We start from the raw sequence: 24,014 nt of genomic DNA on the forward strand, positions 1-24,014 counted from the left end.
GCGCTGTGTGTTCGGCATCTTGCCGGATTGATTCATTTTTATTGAAGGTGAGTGCATTGATACTGGTCAAATTTTCCAAAATTTTTTGCTATGAAAAATTGCAGAAATTCTTTGTTTTGTATGAAATAGGTTAGTAAATATAGATCCCTTGTTACTTGAGAGATGGGGCACAATAATGCACTTGCACTAAATGTTGGTGTATCGAATGCATTTCCCCTGTGGGGCTTCTATTTGGATGCATCAACATCTTGCCGTACATGCATTAGCAAGTCCAAATTTCTCTATCAGCATTTGATACACATTTATTAACCTACAATTCAGTCACTACGACACATGTATAATTGCATTCCATGTAAAATGCACAAAATGTCTTCTTTTTTAAATCTTTGTGAAATGTGCACAGTAGTTTGTAAAGATTTCATCCAAATAGAGTGTCACTTAACCCCCTGGTTATCTAACAGCATTTCTGATTGGTTGATAACTTGAAATGCTCATTTCAATTGCCAATTATGATTAGGCTTTAAACTATTTATGGTCAAACTTGCATTTGCAGATGATCTTATTAATACCCTCCTTGATTGGTTCAAAATTGGACACAATATTCATTTTGGCCAATCGGCAGGTAGTTCTCATGGGGTTAAATATCCTCCTCTTCATCATCCACAGAGCCATTGAGCTGCCTCTTCTTGTTAAGTGATGATTCCATGCCAGTTTTGTTCCTTGCCATTAAAGGTTTCAAAGCAGTTTGCAAACTGGAATAGAGACGAGGGAAAAGCAACTCCTGACCAGCCAATAATTGCTTGGTTCTATGTCGTTCCTGTTGAATAGACAAAATATAATGCAATCAGAATGATGAGAGAAGCAATTCAAAATTAGAATAAGTTCACTGTCAGTAATCAATTGCCTTACTCTCTCTAATTTTCTTCCAATCAAACTGTTCCATTAATGCTGTCAAAATACCACACAGTACCCATATTTTCAACATATGATCATATTTTCAACACTGATTAATGTAAAACTATTTCACAGCTCAAATGGCAATATGGATCTTTCTTCCCAGTGATCTATAGAACAAACTCACTCAAAATGGATATAATTTCATAACACACCTTCTACAATTGTCAATTCAGAACTGAACACTAATGTCAACTTACTTTAGGTGCTTCAAAGCATGCTGGGCAGTTTTCTGGGATGACAGGCAGCTTGCTCTGTGGAATAATGACACAAGATTTATTTTGAGAGCATGTTTACTCTTTTTGAGATTATTAATTGTGTGTGGTATATATTAACAATAAGATCGAAATAAGATGCAGGTTTAGGTCTACAGTATATGTACATCAAACTTGTATTTGAACAGGTGTGAGAAGAAACTTAAGGTGGTACTACAACCCCTGATAAATTTTGTGACTAATTTTGCATTTTTCTCAAAAAATAAGTACACACTGGTAACAAAGGTTATGTATATTATAGGGACAAGGAATCTAATTACTTTACTGAAATTTCAGTGATTCATGACAAGTGGTTCATTATATATGTTGAGAAATGAGGTACATTCTAGCGGTACCTCTTTTCTTATCATAAATAACGTACCGCTTGTCTTGAGTGACTGAGATTTCTTGCCCCTATAATATACATAACTTTTGTTACCAGTGTGTTATTGTTTTTTGAGAAAAATACAAAAATAGTCAAAATGTGTAGTACCACCTTAACATGTTCTTAGCATGATTTCTTTTCTGATATTTTCCATGCATATTATAACTTGGCCTTGATATCTGAGAGTCAGTTGACACACTTGAATTACTTTCATTGACCTTTCATTGCGTTTGCACACACAACTAGATGGACCGCGGTTCTCGGATGTCGCGGTTTTCGACGCACAGCGTCGACCGTGATGCCTCCACCAAAGGGAGTGATGTGGAATTCACAAGTTGATACAAAGCTTCAAGCCTAAAAGAGGAGACTGAATTTGACCTTAGATGACACTTGGATGACCCCAAAACAACCTTTCAATGACCGCCAAAATGACCGCCCAAAAATTTGGCTCTAAATGTTGACTGTACCCACCAAGTTTCATGCCCATATAGTAATTATACTAATTTGACCTCAGATGACCCCTGGTGACCCCAAAATGACCTTCCAAAAATTTGGCTCTAAATGTTAGCTGTACCCACCAAGTTTCATACCCATACGATAGTTTTTACTAATTTGACCTCAGATGACCCCTGGTGACCCCAAAATGATCTTCCAAAAAATTGGTTCTAAATGTTGACTGTACCCACCAAGTTTCATGCCCATACGACAGTTTTTACTAATTTGACCCCTGGATGACCTCAGATGACCCCGAAAGGACCTTCCAAAAATTTGGCTCTAATATTGACTGTACCCACCAAATTTCATGCCCATACGACAGTTTTACTAATTTGACCTCAGATGACCCTGGGTGACCCCAGATGACCCCAAAATGACCTTCCAAAAATTTGGCTCTAAATGTTGACTGTACCCACCAAGTTTCATGCCCATACGACAGTTTTTACTAATTTGACCCCTGGATGACCTCAGATGACCCCGAAAGGACCTTCCAAAAATTTGGCTCTGAATATTGACTGTACCCACCAAATTTCATGCCCATACGACAGTTTTTACTAATTTGACCTCAGATGACCCCTGGATGACCCCAAAATGACCTTAAAACATTAGGCTCTGAATGTTGACTGTACCCTCCAAGTTTCATGCCCATACGACAGTTTTTACTAATTTGACCTCAGATGACCCCTGGGTGACCCCAAAATGACCTTCCAAAAATTTGGCTCTAAATGTTGATTGTACTTACCAAGTTTCAAGGCCATATGACTATTTTTGCTAATTTGACCTCAGATGACCCCTGCATGACCTCAGGAGACCTTGACCCACTAACCAATATAAACTTGTTCTGTCTGGGGTCAAGATGCACCCACCCACCAAATTTGAGGAACGTGCGACCCCCACTCTCCGAGAAAAGAGGTAAATAATGAAAATGGGCCCTCTGACCTCAAATGACCTTTTACCTCAGTATATGACCTTGAACCTCACCCAAAAAAAAGTAGCCAGAGTTTTTGACCATGACCCACCTATCCTGAAAATCTGAAGTCAATCCGCCCATCCATGCCCGAGATATCGCATCCGGACGGAAGCACGGACATTGCAAAAACAGTATGCCTCCACCGCGAGGCATAAAAATGTCACTTTCGCCTAGATGCAATGTAGTGTAGTATAGAAGTAGCCTTCTTCTTATCTGAAGTATTAAAATATCTTTCTCAACAATAATTGTAATTACCTGCTCTGCAAATTCCCTCAGATGTTTTTCTCTCACATACACAAAAGGACGGATTACTCTCAGATCACCCTCTCTGAAAAGCAATGTAGAACAGCAAATAAGGCAATGTTAGATCACATATCAACTTCAGGTTGCCAGGGTTCACAATTATGCTGACAGCATGGTTGATACTTTTGTTCAGTGCAAATATTAGTGCCTTCCGTTACGATTTAAAGAATTAACAAGGATCACATTAACAACTAGACATGCAATACAAAAAACAACCTGCACCAGTTATACACTACATTTGATCCTTGTTACATTAATGTTAATAATACTTGATACTTCAAAGCCAAATTAGATTTGATATTTTTGAGCCTGCACTTGATTTTACAATATATATCTCAAATGCAAATTGAGTCAATCAACAACTCAGCGTCGAGAGTAAATAAGACTTACTTGACAGTGTAGTTGGCTTTCATTGTCCTCAACAGTCCATTATGGAATACTGACATAAGAAAGCTGAAATACATAACGAAATGCACATATTTTAGTTCTTCAATAATAATTTCTCAATGACTATGGGAATGTGTCGCAAACATGGGTAGCATTTTCAGCCTTTAGGTATATCAATGTCTCCATCCAATTTTGGTATATGGATATTTTGCAAAATTTTCCTCAATTTTTTTTTTTTGGGAAAAAGAACAACTTTCCTTGCTGTAGCCACAATTTTTTTTTGAGGGGAGGGGGTATATCGATGGGTCCAAATTTCTTGAAAACTTGGTATATTGATGGGTCCACATTCAAATTCTCAGCGGCACACTCCTACCCTAACCCAAACTAAACTTGAGTACCCACTGGGTGTTCTTCCTTCCAAATACCTGATTATTAAAATATTTATGGCCAGAATACCTACCTTTCTGTCAAGTCATCCAAGTGTTGACCCATGGCCAGTACATTGTATCCTTCACGTCTTGCACATGCATATAAGCGCCCTCGTTTCATGCGGGAACAAAAGCTACATATAGAATCACAGCCATCTTGCAGTGAAGCAGCCATGTCTATGATACCTAGAACATCAACAATATGTGGGTCACACATTGGGATTTGATTAGAATTAGAAGCAGCAGTTTGGCACAAAATAACATGATTGATGTTTAAAAAGAATGACAACTGCACTAAATCTGCAATTTGTCGAATTCTGCAGACTGTATTTTTTTCCTTGTTTATGAGTACTTACACTGTTCCTCATAGAAGTATGGCAAGTCCAGACTTCTGAGATAGCCCTTGAGTGGGCTGGGATCATAGGATGAAGTCTGAGGATCCACTGTCACTGCTCCAAGATCAAAATGGATTTCCTGCATGGATTTTAATATTTGATAAATATTCATCATTATTATTCACAATATGAAAAGTTTCAAATGTGACATAATTAAGCTATGATGAGTTTTGTTCAATGTGTATCATTATTTTTTTTAATCATCCACTCGATTTAACAGGCTACAATATGATGAACATTAGTGGACTCTTGGTTCTTGAAATATGAAAATTTTTTGCAGGCATCAATAACTGCAACACAAAAGAAGCTTGTCACAGTTGAAGGTGTTTACCAATTCCCCATACACATACCAAACACCCCTCACACATACACAAACAAAATCTGGCCACAAAATTTCACTGATAACAATTCAAAGACTTAGAGTGAATTCTTACCTTCTTTTTGGCAACAAATTGATACTGTCTGAGAGTATGAAGTAGAGAGAGACTATCCTTTCCTCCAGAGAGACAAACCAGTACACGATCTCCATCTTGAATCATCTGGTACTCCTCCATAGCCTACAAAACCCAAACAATTATGAAAGCTTACAATTTAACATGTGCTCCACATAAAGAAACCAACATATGTAATTCACTGACACTGAGATTCGCTATATGTCAATAAACTCAAAAACAGCTCAAATATGATTATCCCTAAAATGGCTTGTTTCATCTGGTGGGTGGGGTGATGCAAACAGGATGGAACATCTGGTCCAATGAAGTAGCACAAAAAGTAGCCTGCTGAGCCATTGATTTTACAACAGGATTTATTCAAGGAATGGCAAATGATTTCAAATTCATCTCTTTCAGTGAGAACATCACCTCTACGTAAACAAGGTACAAAGGTTTCTTTTCAAATTTATACTTTCATCAAGTTAATGTAAGGGCAGTTAGCGCACTATCACAGATTTGCTAAATTGGACAATCTAAGAAAATCATCACATTGCATAACACAGGGGATGGGGGATGTGCTCCCCTTACTTCATTCAAAGTATTTGATTAACTATTTTTCAATTTTATTGCTATTTTTCCTCTAGACAAAAGGTAAACAAAACAAAAGCCAAAACAACCACTATTTCTAGCCTTTTTATATCCATAACACCAGTTGTAAAAAGGCAACATAGCTGATCTGACCCTAAATCGACTCAGCTTTGCTGCTTTCATAGGCATGGGCCATTATATATATTTATTTATGCTCTAACTGGGATCACTAATAATGCCTTTTAAGAGATTTTTAACTGATAAACTCACCTGCAAAGTAGGTTTGAATATTTTCTTTGGTGGAGCATGGAATTTCACCACTGTCTTACTCCCATCCCCTGCTTCTGATTCATTCTCTCTTGTTTCTTTGACTTTGTCCTGTCTCCTTGGTAACATACAAGGAAGACATTCAGCATTACTATTTGGCATCACTTCACACACAGGGCTAACATCCTTGGTTTTGAGAGATAACTTGAATTCTTTTGCCATATCCTGACTATCTTTGCTTTCATTTCTCGCATTACAATTTGTTTCTGCTAAGTTGCTTTGAGTAATGACAGGAGATAGCGACACAGCTGTTTTAGAATTGGTGTCTCTTGCTTCTGCGTCAATAGCTTTTTCACTGGAAGATAATTTAGCATTGCTAGACACTGCACTGTAGCTAGAACTACTGCTACATTCCACCAAATCACTTACATCATCACTTGGTACAGATCTGTCAACTAAACTCGATCTAAAAGAATCATTGTCTTGGTTCACAGTATCCTCACCTTGTAAAGATGACAAATTTGCAGGATTAATTTGTGATGTTAATATGGTTGTAGTAACCTCACCTTGAGAAGAAGACAAACAAGGTCCATAAGGCACAGATTCTTGATCATCACATTTGTTAACATTAACATCTTCACTGCCAGCATCTGTGGCTTCTAGTGCTTGTCTCTCTATTGCACATTTTGGGTCACATTTACCATGGTCTTCAGCACTACTACAATCACCCTGTGATCCACCTGTCCTTGGTGTTCTATCAGACGTGTTAGTATTATCAATCCAAGACTGATGAATAGGACTTTCATGTGATTCTTGTACTGTGTCACCCAAGAAGCCATGTTCTACAGAGCTCTGGAAGGTCTTGGTATCAAACCATTCTATATCTTGTATTTCAATTTCCTCTGGATCAGTTCTTCCAATGTCTTTATTTTCACACACATTGTCTAGTTCGGATATATTACCATCACTACTTAGATTGCACTTTGAAGAGGCATTAAATTGTGGTGGTTCAAATGGCATAATTTTCCTCACACCTGTTTGTGAACCTCCTTTGTTATTAAGTACTGACTGTGCCTCACTTGGCAGAATAAACCAACGCAGTGCTTCTGTCTCACCACTGAACAACACGGACTGATCAGCCAATTCTAATCTTGTCTTCTCGGCCTTCTTGAAAATACCCTCTGCAAGGGAAAGACATTCTTCATAACTTTGTGGAAATTTCCCTTTGGGTTTTGGTGCTGGAGGATCAGCATATTGCATCTTTCCTGAGGCATATGAGATGGAGCCTAACCACCGACGATCTTGGAAGACTTGGTGATGTCTTTGTTTCCATTCTCCAGTCTCTGGATTGAACATGTACTGCAAAATATGTTAGAAATAATATGTTATGATATGAGAAAAGATAACATTATAATAATGTTAATGGTCTGTTAAGTTTTCAAAAATATAGACATTTGAAATGAAAATTTTGATTGCTAGGCATCATAAAACTACACATGCATAAACCGAAAAAAGTGTTGCTACTGCATCATCATCTGTTGTCATTGGCAACTGTCCTTTACTGTTTTTGGCTGAGTGCAAGCATTGATGTCAGTGCACACATTTCATTAAAATCCGCTTCAAATCACAAGCATTTTCTCAAAGCGCTACATACCATACACACATGCACATTATAAGATGCTGACAAGAGATTCATGCCAAACAGCTGCACTGCTGATGTGACCGACAACTGTTCTAGGCTAAAAATCACTACAAATGAGATACAATGTCAATAAATTTGTGTAAATCTGCTTATGTTTTCTTCAACTGACTATATTCTAGAAGTATAGGCTACCAATAGCCATGCATGCACATTGTTACCTGTGGAAGCCAATAAAGTAGAGTTATATTAGTAAGGTTCCAAGTAGAATTTCTTCCACTGATTCAGAGACATGCAGCAAAATAATGCTGTGTCGGACATAATCCTTGAACACTGCAAAAGTTCCAAGTCAGCAAAAACATCTGCATCCAGTGATGCTGAGGTCTTCATCTGTGCTCGGGCCCCAGTTCTATAAAGTAGAAATACTCTGAGACTCGTTTCTGACTAGAAAACATTATCTAGTGGAAGAAACTCAACTTGGAACCTTATTTACCTGTGGAAGCAGCTTCCATCCATGTTCTGCTACCATGGCAACAGCAGAGAGAACAAAATCCACACATTCTTCCTCCATAAAGTATGGCAAATTAAGTCTTGTGAAGCCTGGCCTTAAGATCTCCCTTTCTGAGTATTCATGGTACCTCCTGAGGTGAACCCTATCTAGGCGATGGTCTTCTAATAACATGGTTTCTATTCTCTTGGCTAGTGTTTGGTCCATGCCTAGTAAATACTGGGAACAATGAAACATATTAAAGCTATCACTTGATAAATAAAGGTGAAATTTACACCTACTCTCTTGCCATATTCCTGGGAAACAAGGAATAACAATGTGTGGTTTTAAGAATGTTATTAAAAGATAGAACTAGACTGCAGTAGTCTTAACATAAATGTATTTTATTGGGGGGTGTATGAACAGAAAGCAATCAATATAAGCTCAAGTACCTTAATTAAATAATATACATGAGGGCAAACACACATATATATATATATATTACTCCTTTAGAACAGATATCTTCAAGTGCATTTATTCCACTGCCACTAGGATATCACATAACTGCCAATGAACAAGTGCCCAGTATAACTACCCCCTAACAGTTCCCCATTTTACACTTGGGTGGAATGAAACAATCAAAATATCCTTGATCAGTAAACTCACCTGTGCATAGGGTCCAGCGCATGCACAGCCCCCTCTGGTCTGAATCCCAAACACATCATTCAATACTGCACACACAAAATTATGATGCAAGAACTGGCCGGTAACAGGATGACGTATCAGGAAGGAGAAGATAGGTAACCGAGGAACGGATGTGTTGCCAAGGAGAATGAGATTAGGGCTGGAAGACCAGAATTCAACAGCTTTCCTGTGGAGTTATATTAAATACTTATCTTATCTCTATTCTGGTGAGTTATTAATTTTATAGTACAGTACAGAAAATTTAACTCTTGATTTCTATTAAAAAAAATATTGACCTTGTGACATTTTCAGCTGTTATTATTATTCTTCAGTGGATTGACCTGACCTGATCCTCTTGATATGTGATGTAATGATTAGGTCATGCTCCTTTGGTAACATTTTATGCAGATAAAGACTTTAACATACTAATGCAGATAAAATTTTATTCAAAAATCATCATCTTAAAGGGACATTTTCCTGCATAGATATCTGCCAAAATCTTTTGCAAACACAAAATACTGGTTTAATTTGTGGCAACTTTGTTTTAAGCACCATGACTGTTGACACTCTTCCATTTACATACCTGCACAGCTCATGTTCTCTTTTCATTATGTTAGTAGTACCAACTGCCTGTAAGTCCATGTAAAAATGAAGGAATTAAAATACAACATAATTTACACTTGCAATGCATCTTAAAATTTTCAGCTCATAAACACAGAGTCAATTATGACCTTTAGTAAACAGTGAAATATGGATGTGGAAGTCTGTGGTATAGGTTATTTTCCTAAATTTTATTTATTTATTTTATTTATTTATTACACTTTATCACTGGTATATACAATAATTATAATATAACATCAAAATATATTGCACATGAATATTCAAAAGTACATAAAAAAAGGAAGTATAGATAAAATTTTGCACCAGTGAAAGGCAAGGACTAAATATAACAGGTGCAAAGCACCTCTAGGACAGTCCCACCAAGGATCAAAACAATGAGGACACCCCCTCCCCCCTCCCAAAATATTTGAAAAAAAACCTACACAAGCCTACAACCAGAACAAAGTATCCTGTTTTCTTTAAATAATTATATCTCAAGTAAAATATTTGTTTTACATCAAGAAGTATAACCAGGATTGTTATGTCATGTTTACAATGTAAAATGTCATTATGTGTGTTTTCATAGTTTAGTGCATTCCATTTAACCCCTTGAAAAGGGACTATGGAAATCAAAGTTTAGGATTTATGGGGTTATGAAAAGTCACACACAACGTTGTTGCCAATCATGGGCTGGGGATAGTTTATAGCAGTAATTGGATACAGTAAGGTAACAAAACAAAACAATCGGAGGATATTAAAGTGTAAGAATCATATGAAGGGAAGGTAATCATGCCAGAGACATTGAGGGCAGTCAAATCATATTAATGTAATCTTTAAACATATGATGCTGCTCAAGGCTCAAAAGATTAAGCTCCTTCAGACGATCTTCATATGGAATAGAGCTTCTCAAAATAAATTTAGTGGCCTTACATTGAACACGCTCTTTGTCCCCTGTAATTGGGGGCACATCCCGGGGGACACATACTAAGTGTGCAGTTAAGCTAGCAACCTAAGCTCTTCATATGCACACCAGTGGTGTAGCTAGTAGGGACTGAGCCCCCCCCTCATCATTACCGTGCCGGTTCACCTTAGTCTGTCGGTAGATGACTGATGGCCTTGGCTAAAAGAAATTACAGGTCAACAAACCTTAAGATTTTCGAGGAGTGCACTGGGCCAAAAAAATTGGGGTCAACAATTCACAACTTCCGTCGGCTAAAAATATTTCCGTCGGTACATTTACAAGTTGTGCCCCCCTCTCCCCGGTTCCGAAAACCTGGCTACGCTACTGACGCACATTCAACTTGGACTGTGGAGCAGTCTATGCAGACTTGGAGAATCCAAAATCGGGAAGTCTGCTTAGTCTGCTCAGACTGTTCCACAGTCTGCATACACTGCTCCACAGTTTTTAGGTGATCATGGTAGGTTCCACTAACATTTACAATGCACCATAGGTGCTTTTACTCCTTCATAGGATTATATTTGTATGATAGAGTTAGCATGTGTTTGGACTTACAATAGATATAAGGACTTACAATCTGTTTCAAATGTTTGTAAAATCCACCCAGGTCACTTAAGCTTGCCATACACTTATGATCAAGTGTCGCTACAGATTTTTTGTATAATATTTTTAATAACAGTCATACCTGTTTCATTTGAAATACCATCCCAGCTCTAATAGCACCAACAATTGATGGTGTTCCCCCTTCCTCTCGCATCTCTACTTGCTGCAAGTAACGATGGTCTTCACTTGTCACCTGTTGGAAATAAAGACCAGAATAACTTTAGCAAATTTATTTCATTTTCACTACATTTCAAATACATTATTTTAACTTTTTATTTTTTCATCTGCTTTTTAAAACAATGCGTTACAGGATGATAATGAAGGTATTGTGCTAGCCTGTCATACATTCATCGTCTCATATAAGACATCATGTTTTGTAAAAATAATTAGGCTTTTCCCAGGGCTGTATTAGCTAAGAACAAAACCAGTTTTCACTTTAAAAAAGAGCAGGCAAATCTATTTTAGATGAAAGCCATTATTTTTTTCATGATGCGGAAAATGGGCAAAAATCATAGAATCGGGAGTAGAAAACCGAAATATAGAAGAAAACATAAATATCGTTTAAAAAATCAACATTTCAAAAATGAAATTTGATGTCACCAGATTGTAACAACTTCACTGCCAGCCTTCCTGGCACTTTATGTGTGCCTATTCAATCTATGTATAATACAATAAGTGCTATCAGGAGACAGCAAATCCAGCTATCCAAATGATCCACAGTGTTGCAGAAGCAATATTCATTACACTAAGGGAGTACAGACAAAATAGTTAGCCAAAATAGCTCAGCCAAGCTTTGCTGCCTTCACTGATGGTTCAGCTTCACTAGAGCCTGTGATACTAACAAGAGAACGTGAATAGTACACAGTTTGCTGATATGTATCAGCAGTAGGATTATAAACATGGGTCGATGACACAACCATTATCAATGTCATTTGTGTTCATTAAGTCCTTAACGACCCACTCATCAAATACTCATTAAACAATTATGTATGGGGTCATTGACTGCAGTTAATAGAAAGTCAATTAGGTGTCAAGTGGTTGTCAATTCAAGCATGGTCGTAAAATAGATTCGATGGATTTTTGGTCAATGGTGGTATCGGAACGGTGGTAACCCATCACTAGAATGCATTACCGAAGGCAGCAAAGCTTGGCTGAGCTCAGTGAACCATTTTGGCTATCCTCTCTAAGACGCAAGATGTAAATATCAAAGGATTTTTTTTTTTACTTTTTAGGAAAACCGAAAAATATAAAATGGAAAATTGGGAAAACAGAATTTACAGAAAAATGATGGCTTGTTATCACAACTTACAAAGAACACTGATCCCCCTCCACCCCCAGTAGGCACTGGATTTTCAAAAAGTCTCTTCTTGGCTATCAAGATCCCTGGAGTCTCTACACCTCCAACAAACTTGTGAGGAGAGAGATAGATGGCATCCTTGCTTGCTAAGGACTGGTCCGTACTGTCAATTAAATGAAAAGGGAAAAAAGTGCACTGTTAGCACTTCAATGAAACATAATATTAAGTACTGAACTCAGACTCACGATGGCTTCAAAGAGGCATCAAAGAAGCCTATTATATAGCCGCCTTGGACCCCGATCTCAACCAGGGTCTTGGCTAGAAATTGAGGGTTGCCCGTCATTTGAATAAAATTGCCTGTCCTAATTTGACCTTTAAAAACATTTACCAGACATCAGCCCATTGGGGGTTGAAAGAGTTCAAATATGTGCTGATATGGCCTTGTTCTACAAATTGGGTCTACTAAAAAGGGCAATTAGCTTCTCAAAACATAGAATTTATAAAATAGCATCTGTCAAAGGCATTAATTTTGCCCGTCCCAGGAGCAAACTGGCCGTCTAAAATGACGGCCAGACGGGTGACTAGCTAAGACCCTGATCTCAACCAGGACAAAGGGAGACACGTGCTACCCAGCGTCTACAAGCCGATCATCATGTCATGTGACCCTGGTTTACCCTGTGGGTCACATGGCTAGGTGTTTACCGCTCTACCTCACTTTCTGATGAAATCCCATGGATGTGGGATGAAATATCAAGTAAGCCAAGTATTTATTGAGAGAACTGTTTAAAATCTCTGTTTATCATATATATTAAGCCTGTTTGGCCCTTCCCCTTAGACTTGTCACTAGTCTAAGCATTCAAAATTTGGAGTATAGGCTATGAATTTGTTCATAATTTTTTTTTTAAATTTATTTTGATGATTGGTTATAAAAGATATTAGAAAATGTGTTTTTCACAAATTTGAATGCATAACCTGAAATTAGCCTTAGTACAAGTCTTTTTGCTTCAATGTTACAGCATACGAAAAACACCCCAACAAACACATGCTTTGGCCATTATTTCTAAAAATTGACCAAATATTAAAATTTGCCAGTAAGAGCTAACTAAAAAAGGATTAGAATTTACTTATGTTTCATTTGGCAAAAAAGGATAATATTTTTTTTAATCAAAAAAAAATTAAAATTTGCCAGTATGAAGTAACTAAAGGATTAGGATTTACTCATGCTTCATTTGGCAAAACAGGATAATATTTTGTTATCTAAAAATATTAGTGCTATATTTTTTTGGAATAGGGATTAAAGGATCCTCCTTGATCCTAGCATCCTCTTTTTATTACATTTTCACTAGATATCCACAAAAAAGCTTATTCCTAACATTTCAGTTTATTCCAATTTTGCTTTTGCGAGTTATGCATGATGATGTGACTATGTGTATTACACTGCTCCACAGGCCACTGTTGTAATTTTGTTCTGGTATACCAGAACAAAATTCAAATTTGACGATATTTTTGCTAAATGAATTAATCTGTAAGAAATATTTGGTAGATAAACATTATGTAGCCAGAGGTTTCCAGTGATATAAAAATCTCAACTTTTTTTGAGAAAAGTGGGGGGATGAGGCTGTGGATCACGAAATGCCCTTTTAAGTATCTACACATATTCCTTGATGACACCACTAATTAATTTAGCATCTCTAATCAATCATTCAATCCTCGTCATATTCTTATATCAACACATGTTATTATTATGCTTAGCATGTAGCATATCAGTCCTCAACCTGGTGGTACTGGCATTAATCAGGCATTTAAATGCCAGATTTTTTATTTTCACTTCCATGTCCCAACATAATGCAACTTATCTCAGAATGAATTAAATATTTTAATTTGTTTTTATTTTTAAAGACAAAAGATTTGAAATGTTGTCTATTTTTCTGTTGCTAAAAGAAAAACAAATGTCAGCAGAAAAATTAATGGCAAATATGAAATAAGAACACTATAAATATTTTTTAATTAACAAAGTACAAAACAAACATACTGTGACTTACCATGTTGTGATCACTGGATTCATGTCAATATCCACATATGGACCTACATAAGATAAATAAGGAATAATATTACATAATGTTTATTACACAACAGATGTGTCCCAGCAAATGAAGAATTACACATAGATTCCTTATCTGAATGCTGACATTAAAGGTGGATGGTCAGAATTTTTTCATTTGGTGTTTTCTACTTTACATAGAGCCCTATAGACAATCTCATTCTGTGTTCTGAATACAATGGCTCCAGTCGTTTTGTGATATTAGGAGTAAAAGCATGTAGGCCTATTATGGCCCATATAACTGTACAGGTGGTATAAACCATCAAGGGCGGTGAGGCTATCATAATCTTGTTCATACCATCATCTAAGCTAAAATGTCCATTTTACTGGAGTTACGAGAGAATTATAAGCTTTCCTCACATGCCATAATCATGGGGTAAAGTGGGAGGGGGATCTCAATCTCAATCAGATTACCCACTACTCAATTTAATGGGGTAAAGTATAGTGAGGCAGACAGCCATTTAGGTATTATTTATTTATTATTTATTTATTTATTCTTTCTTTATTGAGGGTAATACTGCTTCAGTGACAAGCACTGCTTTTCAAGCAGGCCCTCATTGTATACATGTTATAGCAACAAAATATATTACGATACACAATATTTACAAAAATAGCATACAGTATAATGTATTTACAATACTAGTATTACAATTAAGTATGATGGTATCATCAACTACAAGATAATTATAAATACCATGATTCAAAATACAGAAATGCAATAATTATATTTATACAAAAATCAAGCAAGCAAATGAACAAAATGTAGATAAAGACAGGCCTAAATTTCTTTAATTTTTGACTGAAATTGGCCTAAAGTCATATTTTCCATCTGAGCTCTTACTGTCGGTGGCAAAGAATTCCATGCATAGGCTGCCCTGACGTGAAAAGTACGTTGACCTGAATTTGATTTAAATTTTGGAACAATCAATGTATTAGAAGTATGATTTCTAGTTATATGATTATGGTTATCATGAACAAAATCAAATTGAGAAGATAAGTAAGATGGATATTCATTCTTTAAACATTTGAAAACAGTCATTAATAGAGTATTATGCCATCTTTGATCAAGTTTAATCCACTGCAAAGTATTCATTAAATCATTAGTTGGTGTCCTTATATCTGCTGAGAGAATTATTCTAGCTAAATTATTATGAAGTACCTGAAGCCTATTATGGTACTCTACACTAAAATTTGACCAGACCATGCTTCCATAATCAAAGTGTGGAATAACAAGAGCATTGGATAACATTACAGTGGTTTTGTATGGAAGGAAATATTTTATACGCTTTTATTATGCCAGTTCTTTTGGAAATAGTTTTGCTAACATTATCAACATGAGCTGACCAAGACATCTTGCTATCAAATTTTACACCTAGATATTTAAACTCATCTACTCTTTCAATATCATTGTTGTTATATAATAAATGTACATTGTTGAACTTTTCAAGCATTTTGTTTGTACCAAAGATCATAAACTTAGTCTTTTCAACATTTAAAGTGAGTTTGTTTACTTTGAACCATTCAGCTACCCTACTTAGACATGACTCCATTTGAATTTTAAGATCAGGTTCATTTTTAGCTTTACACATTAAAGAGGTATCATCAGCATACATTACAGTTTTACATTCAGACACAGCATTAGGTAAACAGTTAACAAAATGGGGGTCAAAACCTGTGTTTCGATGGAACATTTGTGCGTTTGGGTTAAAGAAACTTGGATCAAAAAAATTAAAAAGACATAAAAGCAAAGTAGCTAGGTACCTGCTGTAGCATAGTCCCAGAATGCCAGTGCACCAAACTGATGTAGACATGATGTAATAGCAATGGTATCTACCAATATACCAGTAACATTTGATGCTGCTGAGAAACATCCAATTACCTGCCTCCCTGAAGGCTGCCACCTCTGTTAAGGATGATACAAGCAAATGGTTAAACTCAAATGATTGAATCGGACAAATCTGAAGATTAAGATATTAGCACCAGTTAAATGGAAATGGACAGTTCATGTTGTCCACACACATCAAATTTTCATATTACGTCAAAAACATTCATACTTTTGGCCAAAACGTATTTTTTTTTCTTTAAAAAGACATGTAACTTTGCCAAAATCAAATATGGGAAATAATGTTTATAATTAAATAAACTGAAGAAACTAGAAATTTGCTGTTCTTGATGCAAAAGCATCAACCACAATGCTTTCACATTAACATTAAGTTGTGGTAAAAAAATAGGCAAATTAGTTCATTATCATCCATATGTGACATGATCAAGGGAAATGAGTGAAATGTCAGCAATTTTTAATTACAAATTTTTTACATCATTTTCTGGGAGTTTACGAATGTTATATTTTGATGCAAACCCCACAAACGGACATCTGGTTACCGAGTTATTTATCAATGGCTGAAAACAATATAAAACAAAAGAATTTGAAAAGTATGTTTGCTAATATCTCAGAAACAATATTAGTGACATCCAACTCATTCCCCTTGATCATGTCACATATACTATTACGGTATACGTTCCGTATCTATTTGGAGCGAACCTTACTTTTGGGCAGGTGGTACTTGTGAAATGGAGGGGATCAATAAGCTTCAACAATGTTAAAATTGTAGTCGTTTTACACTCTAAAAATGTATGGTAGCTTTATATGATGCAAGCATGCATGCATGCATGCAAGCTAATTTAGATATAAGTAATAGTATTTCTATGAGTACGTCGGTTATCACAGTATGAATATGGTAATTGGCTTAATTCGAATGAGATTTTTGGGTTATAAAGGAGTACATGTATAATGTGGTAATGAACAAAAATAAACTAGAGCTGCTGTGGCTCTGAGTCACAAATACTAAAATAATGTGTGGTTTGTGTTGGTCTATCGATATCTTTTCAGCTATGCATTTCGCCACGCTTCAATGCATCAATCCGACATTTAGGACATAGATAGGCACCGGGCCTGTGCTGTTGAAGGTGTGGTTTTAAAGATCTCCCTCAAGGTCAAAGGTCATCTAGGGGGAAAATTATATAATTGCCTCAAGTGATACAAATAAAGCAGCAAGTAGATAAAAAGATGTGCAATTTTGGGCAGCCTAGCAGAACATATTCAAGATTTTGGCTACCTAATTTGAAATGCACCATAATGTCTTCCCATAATTCAGTGCTGCAAATGATATATGGATTGACAAAATGAACTTAAGGCCATCCAAGGTCAAAGGTCATCTAGGGGCTAAATTTTAAACTTTGTCCCATTGGGCTTAAGCTTGGTGGAAGTACAATGTACTTCTCCATATCAGGAGAGCATGAACAAACTCAAACTGAGGTAATCCAAGGTCAAAGGTCATATGTGTCAAACATTCAAGTGTACCTGATTGGACTTAAAGTTAGTAATAAGAATCCTTAAAATGACAGGAACATGGCAAAAATTCAAGGGTCATTGGGGGTCAAACAGTATCACTATCATACTGCTGGTGCTCTCACACTCTTTACCACTCTCTTAATCAACATAACTACACCTGAAAGCTACAAAGCAACAGTAACCAAGAATTACCAAGCACCTAAGTAATAAAGACTAAACAAGAAACCACAGCGCAGATCACACAACCTGGCTGTTTGACTCCATATTGGAGACTTGGACAGTAATCTACTCAAGACTCACAGCCATATGTGCCCTTATGCAAGAATAAGCATGCTGGTATAAATGAAGAATTGAAAAGTAAAAGCATTAAGACCACAACATATGCCTTATAATGCTAGCTTTTAATTGACACCCTACTTTAAAACCCCAATGCACTTATTTTAGAAACTATGATCAAAAAGAGCACATATTTTCTTATTATGTTCTCTATATTTTTTAACAAGTTATACATATTTGCCTGTATCTCAAATTGAGAAAATTGATATATTTTTTTGCACCTGATCTCAAATATCCATGAGAATTTTTTCTTTTTTTACCTGCAAAATGGTTAAATTTGGAGTAATTTTGTCGCTGGCACCAAAACAATATAACATCTTGTGTTCACATTAAAAATCGTAAGTATACAACGCATGTTGAACTAGATTGATCGTATCGGTGTGTGCCACTCGCGTAAAAATAAAGTCAATATTTGTTACCATGATATAGGGTACAAAATTGATCGTTTTTATCCAAGAAGCGGCGTAAAATACATACATGCTCATCTGAAAGGTATGGTACATCAAGTCATATAGATAACATGTTGTGGCGCACTGACCAATTAAAAAAGTGGCAATGAAACTCAATGCTCTATGTCTTGAAAAGTCAACAGGTCAACATACAGTGTGATATACAATATTGAACTGTGTCCTTGATAATGAGATTGAGCAGACCTGTGTAGTTCATAGTTAATGTTCAATCAAAGTGAACTTAAATATTAAACCAGGAAGCCCTTTGTGTGATTTCACTTCCCTCTTTTTTGAAAAAGAGCAATTGAACAAATAAAGCTTGGAAGCTGTGGGTAGATAAGCTAAACCCTCAGTCAAGTCTGACTATAATTCAGCTAATATTGAGTGTATGGGTCTCTGTCAGTTTTTAAGAAGTTTTTTTTATGGCGTAATAATATTGTGTTTGTATGTATACCGTATAATTCCATCGACAAGCATATATGCTTCTAAACGAGAAAAAGACAAAAGGCAGACACCCTCCATAAAAACATTTGGAGTTTGAGCAACTATATTACTGATACATGCAGATGTAGAAAAATGTACTATTATCAGAACAATCTATTGTAATGTTTTTGTGAGGGTGTCTGCCTTTAGTCTCTTTCGTTTTGTTTAGAGGCATATATGCTTGTAGATGGAATTCAACAGTATATTAATTTATTTTGTGTGAGCACTCATGAATGAGTTTCCCTCATGGATCTAATAAAGTATTACTTGACTTGACTTACATACAAACTTTCACGAGTGTAAATAAGATCAGCTCACCTCCATGTGTGACGTGGCTTAAAGTTGCAAACATCTTTCAGTTATCCATATTTCTACCACAAACAATGATTTTGCTTCACTGCGCATGTGATCAGAAACGCTAGCGGAGATCAGCGACAAGCTGATATATCAATCACTCCACCGCTTTGCCCAAGCGGCAGCATCACCAGGCGTTGCAACTCGGGAGCAGCGAAGCTCTGAGTATGAGACCAGGAAACAATTTTGGCAGTGCTGATGAGCATATGTATCGTGTTTGTATATTTTTTGATGCAATGTAATGTTCTTGATTTTTATGGAAATAAAATTTGAATGAATGAATGAATGAATGAGCGGCAACATTGGCTTTCATAGTCATGTCGCTGCCGCTCAGTGCAAGTGACATGATGAAGCGTCACACTGCTCAGCGGCAAGCGGCAGAAAGTATGATACCAGCATAAGACATTATTCTACTCTTTAACTCTCACCTGTAATTCTTCCTTTAAAACATCCATATCAACAAGCCCATCTTCATTGTCTGGAATGGCTACCATCTGTAACCAATATCAGAGAATAGAATTATGCATGTGACACATGTCTGTGTATTATTACATTTGACATGCTCTGATCCAACAATGCTATTTATTATATAAGCCTCATTATTATATCTGTAACCAAACATACTATTCTTGAAATCCTACAATAACTATGCATTGCTGCAACTTCAAGAGCTTTGATACTGCAATTTTTCTGATTTTTTTTGCATATGACTCTAAAATCACTATTATTTGCAAATATTTTTAGAGTTTTTGAAATACCAATTCCTGAATTTTGGGGCAGCATTCATTTGTTGGCGAAAACATTTCATAATTTAAAAAAATCTTGGTCAGTCTGTCTGTAAAAACGTTTTTTTTTCATTGCCTTATCTCAATTTAATAATTGCCGCCTTTGGTTTGGGTGGATCACACCGCGTCACATGTAAACAAATGAAAAAACATGAGACTGATGTCAAAATCAAGTAGAAAATCAAGGTTTGGTAAAACATTAATGGAATGCTTAGCATGCTGGCCATAGGCTTCAACATAAAAAGATAATTTTCTGAAAATATCAAGACCTATCTCAATAACCACTGAACCAATATTGAGCTTGTTTGTACTCAATTTAATGCACTTTTCATGCTGATTCCAAATATGGTCATAAAAATGTACAATTTTGAAACATGTGAATTTGTAAAGACAATTTGGAACTTGTCGTGTGCAGTCGACACCCGTTTGGGAAGGGATAATACTGGTAACATAGTAAAATGTAAGATTATTCATTAATCACAATCTGTAGCATTTGTGGTTGGTAAACAGTTGATTCCCTACACCACTTAGATGACACATACAATAACATCTTGACGTAAAAGTGTTTAAAAAAAACCCAAAAGAGATTGGGCTATTACAGTCAACCCCCCCAAGACTTGACCTTAAAGGATGTCTCACATGGTTTTTTTTTTTTTTAACTCATATTGACCATAAAAACAGTCATAAGGCATAATATGTTGTGATTGCCGGAGACATCATTTAATCTTTCACACAGGGGGTGTATATATCAAATGGAGACACCAATTCAAGTAATCCCATTTGAAATTCCAATTCCCTGTGTGTAAGATTAAGGTCATGTCTTGTATAGGGGGTGTATGGATTTCAACTAGAATAGCCCATTCATTCACATACATATATATTTTGTGTGTGACTCATGGAGGGAAAATGGTGATGTTAAGTGACATGTTATTGCCATATGGTGCCAATAAATGTTCAGGTCCTCCTTGGTAAGCAGTGCTACACACTGAATTTATACAGCACCTTGTATCAAAACGCTTTACATTGCGTTACATGTGCTGCAAAAAATTACCCTTTTACAGTACTAGGTAATGCTAAACATCTCACCTCTGCTCCAAGTTCACGCCATGGCAGCAAGTTGGAGTGATGCTCATAGGGGCCAAATAAAACCACCTGTATGGTGAAATTCAAAAGATAAACAAACAAACAAATAGGTAATTATATCTGGCAATTAGCATAAACTACCAAAAATGTGAAGGAAGTTACTGAGGCAATTGACAAACCATTTAAAAACATTTGTGGCTTTAAAAAAGCCTCGATACAAATGCAGGGGGGGTGGGGAAGGGAAAGATGGGAGCCTCCAACCGAACACAGGGGATGGGGAAGGGAAGGTTGGGAGCCTCCATCCAAATACAGGGGGAATGTGGAAGGGAATGATGGGAGCCTCCATCGAAACACAGAGGGATGGGGAAGGGAAGGATAGGAGCCTCCATCCAAACACAGGGGTGGGGAAGGGAATGATAGGAGCCTCCATACAAACACAGGGGGTGGGGAAGGGAAGGATGGGCGTTTCCATCCAAACACAGGGAGTGGGGAGGAAAGGATGGGCGCCTTCATCCAAATGCAGGGGGATAGGGAAGGAATGGATGGGAGTCTCCATATCAAAACACAGAGGGATGGGGAAGGGAAGGACAAGAGTCAGGCTCCCATAGTTGTGTACAACTACTCCCTATTCCAGAAAAATACAGCACTTTTTTTTTAAATTAAAAAAGTATTATCCTGTCTTGCCAAATGGAACATCGCTAATTGGGGTTTCTATTTTTTTATTGGTTCCTAGCTATACGAGATGATCATAGCATGGCTGCAGTGAACACAATTATACATGTGGTAGTTTGCTTCACACACATTGCTTGAACCATCTGATGCATGACTGCTATGGTCAACTGGACTGATTGATTTAAAGTTCAAGTAAATGAATCTTAATCATATATTTATTTTATCCCATTTATTTTAATTTCATCTTTAACTGATATGATTAGTATATTTGTTAACAAAAGTTAGGACCCACCATAAAATGTTAGCTTTTACTGTCATGTCCCCTTTTAATTTTGAGCCGAACAACTGAGGTAAAGCAAAGAAAATTGGAATTTACTGTGTGTTACTCTGTCGGTTGTGCTATGGTACGATTATTTGTTGTGTGTGTTTACGCCACACACAGGTTACATACCGTGATATGAACATCGCATACACGTTCGACTAACATTTCCATCATAATAATAAACAGTCTTATTAAAATATCGGATTTTGACAAAACTACAGCAGCTAAAGTCTTGATTTTTGCATGGTATCTTAGTTTACTGAAGTATACAAATTCAATCATGTAAAAACAGAATTTTAACAAATATTGAGGGCATCCTCCATCACCAAATGTTACAATATGGCTTTAAGTATGTATTGCCTGTTTCTGAAAAAGATATATGCACCACAACAGCTAAAAACAATATGTATTATGTATTTGGGTTTAATTACCGGAGGCTCTTTGAGGTTCAGGCCATTGATAAGTTTATGAATGGCTCCAGTACATCCACTGCCTACAAAGATCACTGCATCATGCTCGCTGGCATTCACTGCATTACGGATTATGTCTCTGAAATTGAATAAAAGATTGCACATGAAAAGTTGTTGCTCTACCAGTAACAAAGAGAAACAGGGTATGGACAAATCTGACCACCCACGTTTAATGACAGGCAATTATATTCAAATGACGGGCAAACCTCAATTTCTAGCTAAGACCCTGGATTTCCATAGCTTTTTTTTAAAATAAGACACAAAAAGGAAGGGGAAATACTATGGTAAATTATAGCGCATTGGTGACAAGATATGTATATTATAGGGGCAAGGACTACAACTACTGCACTGAAAATTCAGCAACTCAAGGCAAGTAGTTATTGATTTATTGATCAAATATTGGTTTTCCCTCATTTTTGACTGTAACTCCACAACTGTTGTCAGTGCTGAAATAAAATTTCCAGTGCAATAGTTGTAGTCCTTGCCCCTATAATGTACGTATCCTACAGTCCTACTTGTCACCAATGCGCTATAATTTTAAAGAAAAATGCAAAAATAGGCACAAAATTGGGCAGGGGTGTAGTACCCCCTGAAGAACTCACCTTACCTCATGTCTATACATAGTTATCCTAAAGAAAGGATGCACATTACCTCATGTCTGTACAGGGTTAGTCTAAAGGAAGGACTCACCTTACCTCATGTCTGTACAGGGCTAGCATAAAGGAAGGACTCACCTTACCTCATGTCTGTACAGGGCTAGCATAAAGGAAGGACTCACCTTGCCTCATGTCTGTACAGGGTTAGCCTAAAGGAAGGACTCGCCTTGTCTCATGTCTGTACAGGGTTAGCCTAAAGGAAGGACTCACCTTGCCTCATGTCTGTACAGGGTTAGCCTAAAGGAAGGACTCACCTTGCCTCATGTCTGTACAGGGTTAGCCTAAAGGAAGGACTCACCTTGCCTCATGTCTGTACAGGGTTAGCCTAAAGGAAGGACTCACCTTGCCTCATGTCTGTACAGGGTTAGCCTAAAGGAAGGACTCACCTTGCCTCATGTCTGTAGAGGGTTAGCCTAAAAGAAGGACTCACCTTGTTAGCCTAAAGGAAGGATTCACCTTGCCTTTATGTCTGTAGAGGGTTAGCCTAAAAGAAGGATTCACCTTGCCTCATGTCTGTAGAGGGTTAGCCTAAAGGAAGGACTCGCCTTGCCTCATGTCTGTACAGGGTTAGCCTAAAGGAAGGACTCACCTTGCCTTATGTCTGTACAGGGTTAGCCTAAAGGAAGGACTCACCTTGCCTCATGTCTGTAGAGGGGTAGCCTAAAGGAAGGATTCACCTTGCCTCATGTCTGTACAGGGTTAGCCTAAAGGAAGGACTCGCCTTGTCTCATGTCTGTACAGGGTTAGCCTAAAGGAAGGACTCACCTTGCCTCATGTCTGTACAGGGTTAGCCTAAAGGAAGGACTCACCTTGCCTCATGTCTGTA

At 36.9% G+C, this 24,014-nt stretch overlaps 2 protein-coding genes across 2 annotated transcripts in view; both read right to left on the reverse strand.

Moving 5' to 3' along the window:
* Nucleotides 1-22,555, reverse strand: LOC140161133 (uncharacterized). The gene is made up of 18 exons (XM_072184561.1): nucleotides 22,494-22,555; nucleotides 21,072-21,137; nucleotides 19,629-19,694; nucleotides 15,988-16,129; nucleotides 14,168-14,210; nucleotides 12,138-12,288; nucleotides 10,911-11,021; nucleotides 9,251-9,297; nucleotides 8,650-8,854; nucleotides 7,990-8,223; nucleotides 5,861-7,216; nucleotides 5,006-5,128; nucleotides 4,533-4,650; nucleotides 4,209-4,362; nucleotides 3,752-3,814; nucleotides 3,314-3,386; nucleotides 1,155-1,208; nucleotides 1-817 (listed from the first exon to the last, which is right to left on the reverse strand). The coding sequence occupies exons 3-18, from the start codon at nucleotides 19,692-19,694 to the stop codon at nucleotides 638-640; spliced, it is 3,120 nt and encodes a 1,039-aa protein (XP_072040662.1). The 5' UTR covers nucleotides 21,072-21,137; nucleotides 22,494-22,555; the 3' UTR covers nucleotides 1-637.
* The window catches only part of LOC140160137 (probable cysteine desulfurase), an 8,633-nt gene continuing 5,651 nt past the window's right edge, over nucleotides 21,033-24,014 (reverse strand). The window contains exons 4-5 of the mRNA XM_072183415.1: nucleotides 22,494-22,611; nucleotides 21,033-21,137 (exon numbers count right to left, since the gene is read on the reverse strand). Of these exons, the coding sequence (XP_072039516.1) occupies nucleotides 21,033-21,137; nucleotides 22,494-22,611 (223 nt within the window). The remainder of the gene's footprint in view (nucleotides 21,138-22,493; nucleotides 22,612-24,014) is intronic.

Source organism: Amphiura filiformis, chromosome 9 (genome assembly GCF_039555335.1).
Source record: "Amphiura filiformis chromosome 9, Afil_fr2py, whole genome shotgun sequence".
Taxonomy (NCBI): Eukaryota; Metazoa; Echinodermata; class Ophiuroidea; order Amphilepidida; family Amphiuridae; genus Amphiura; species Amphiura filiformis.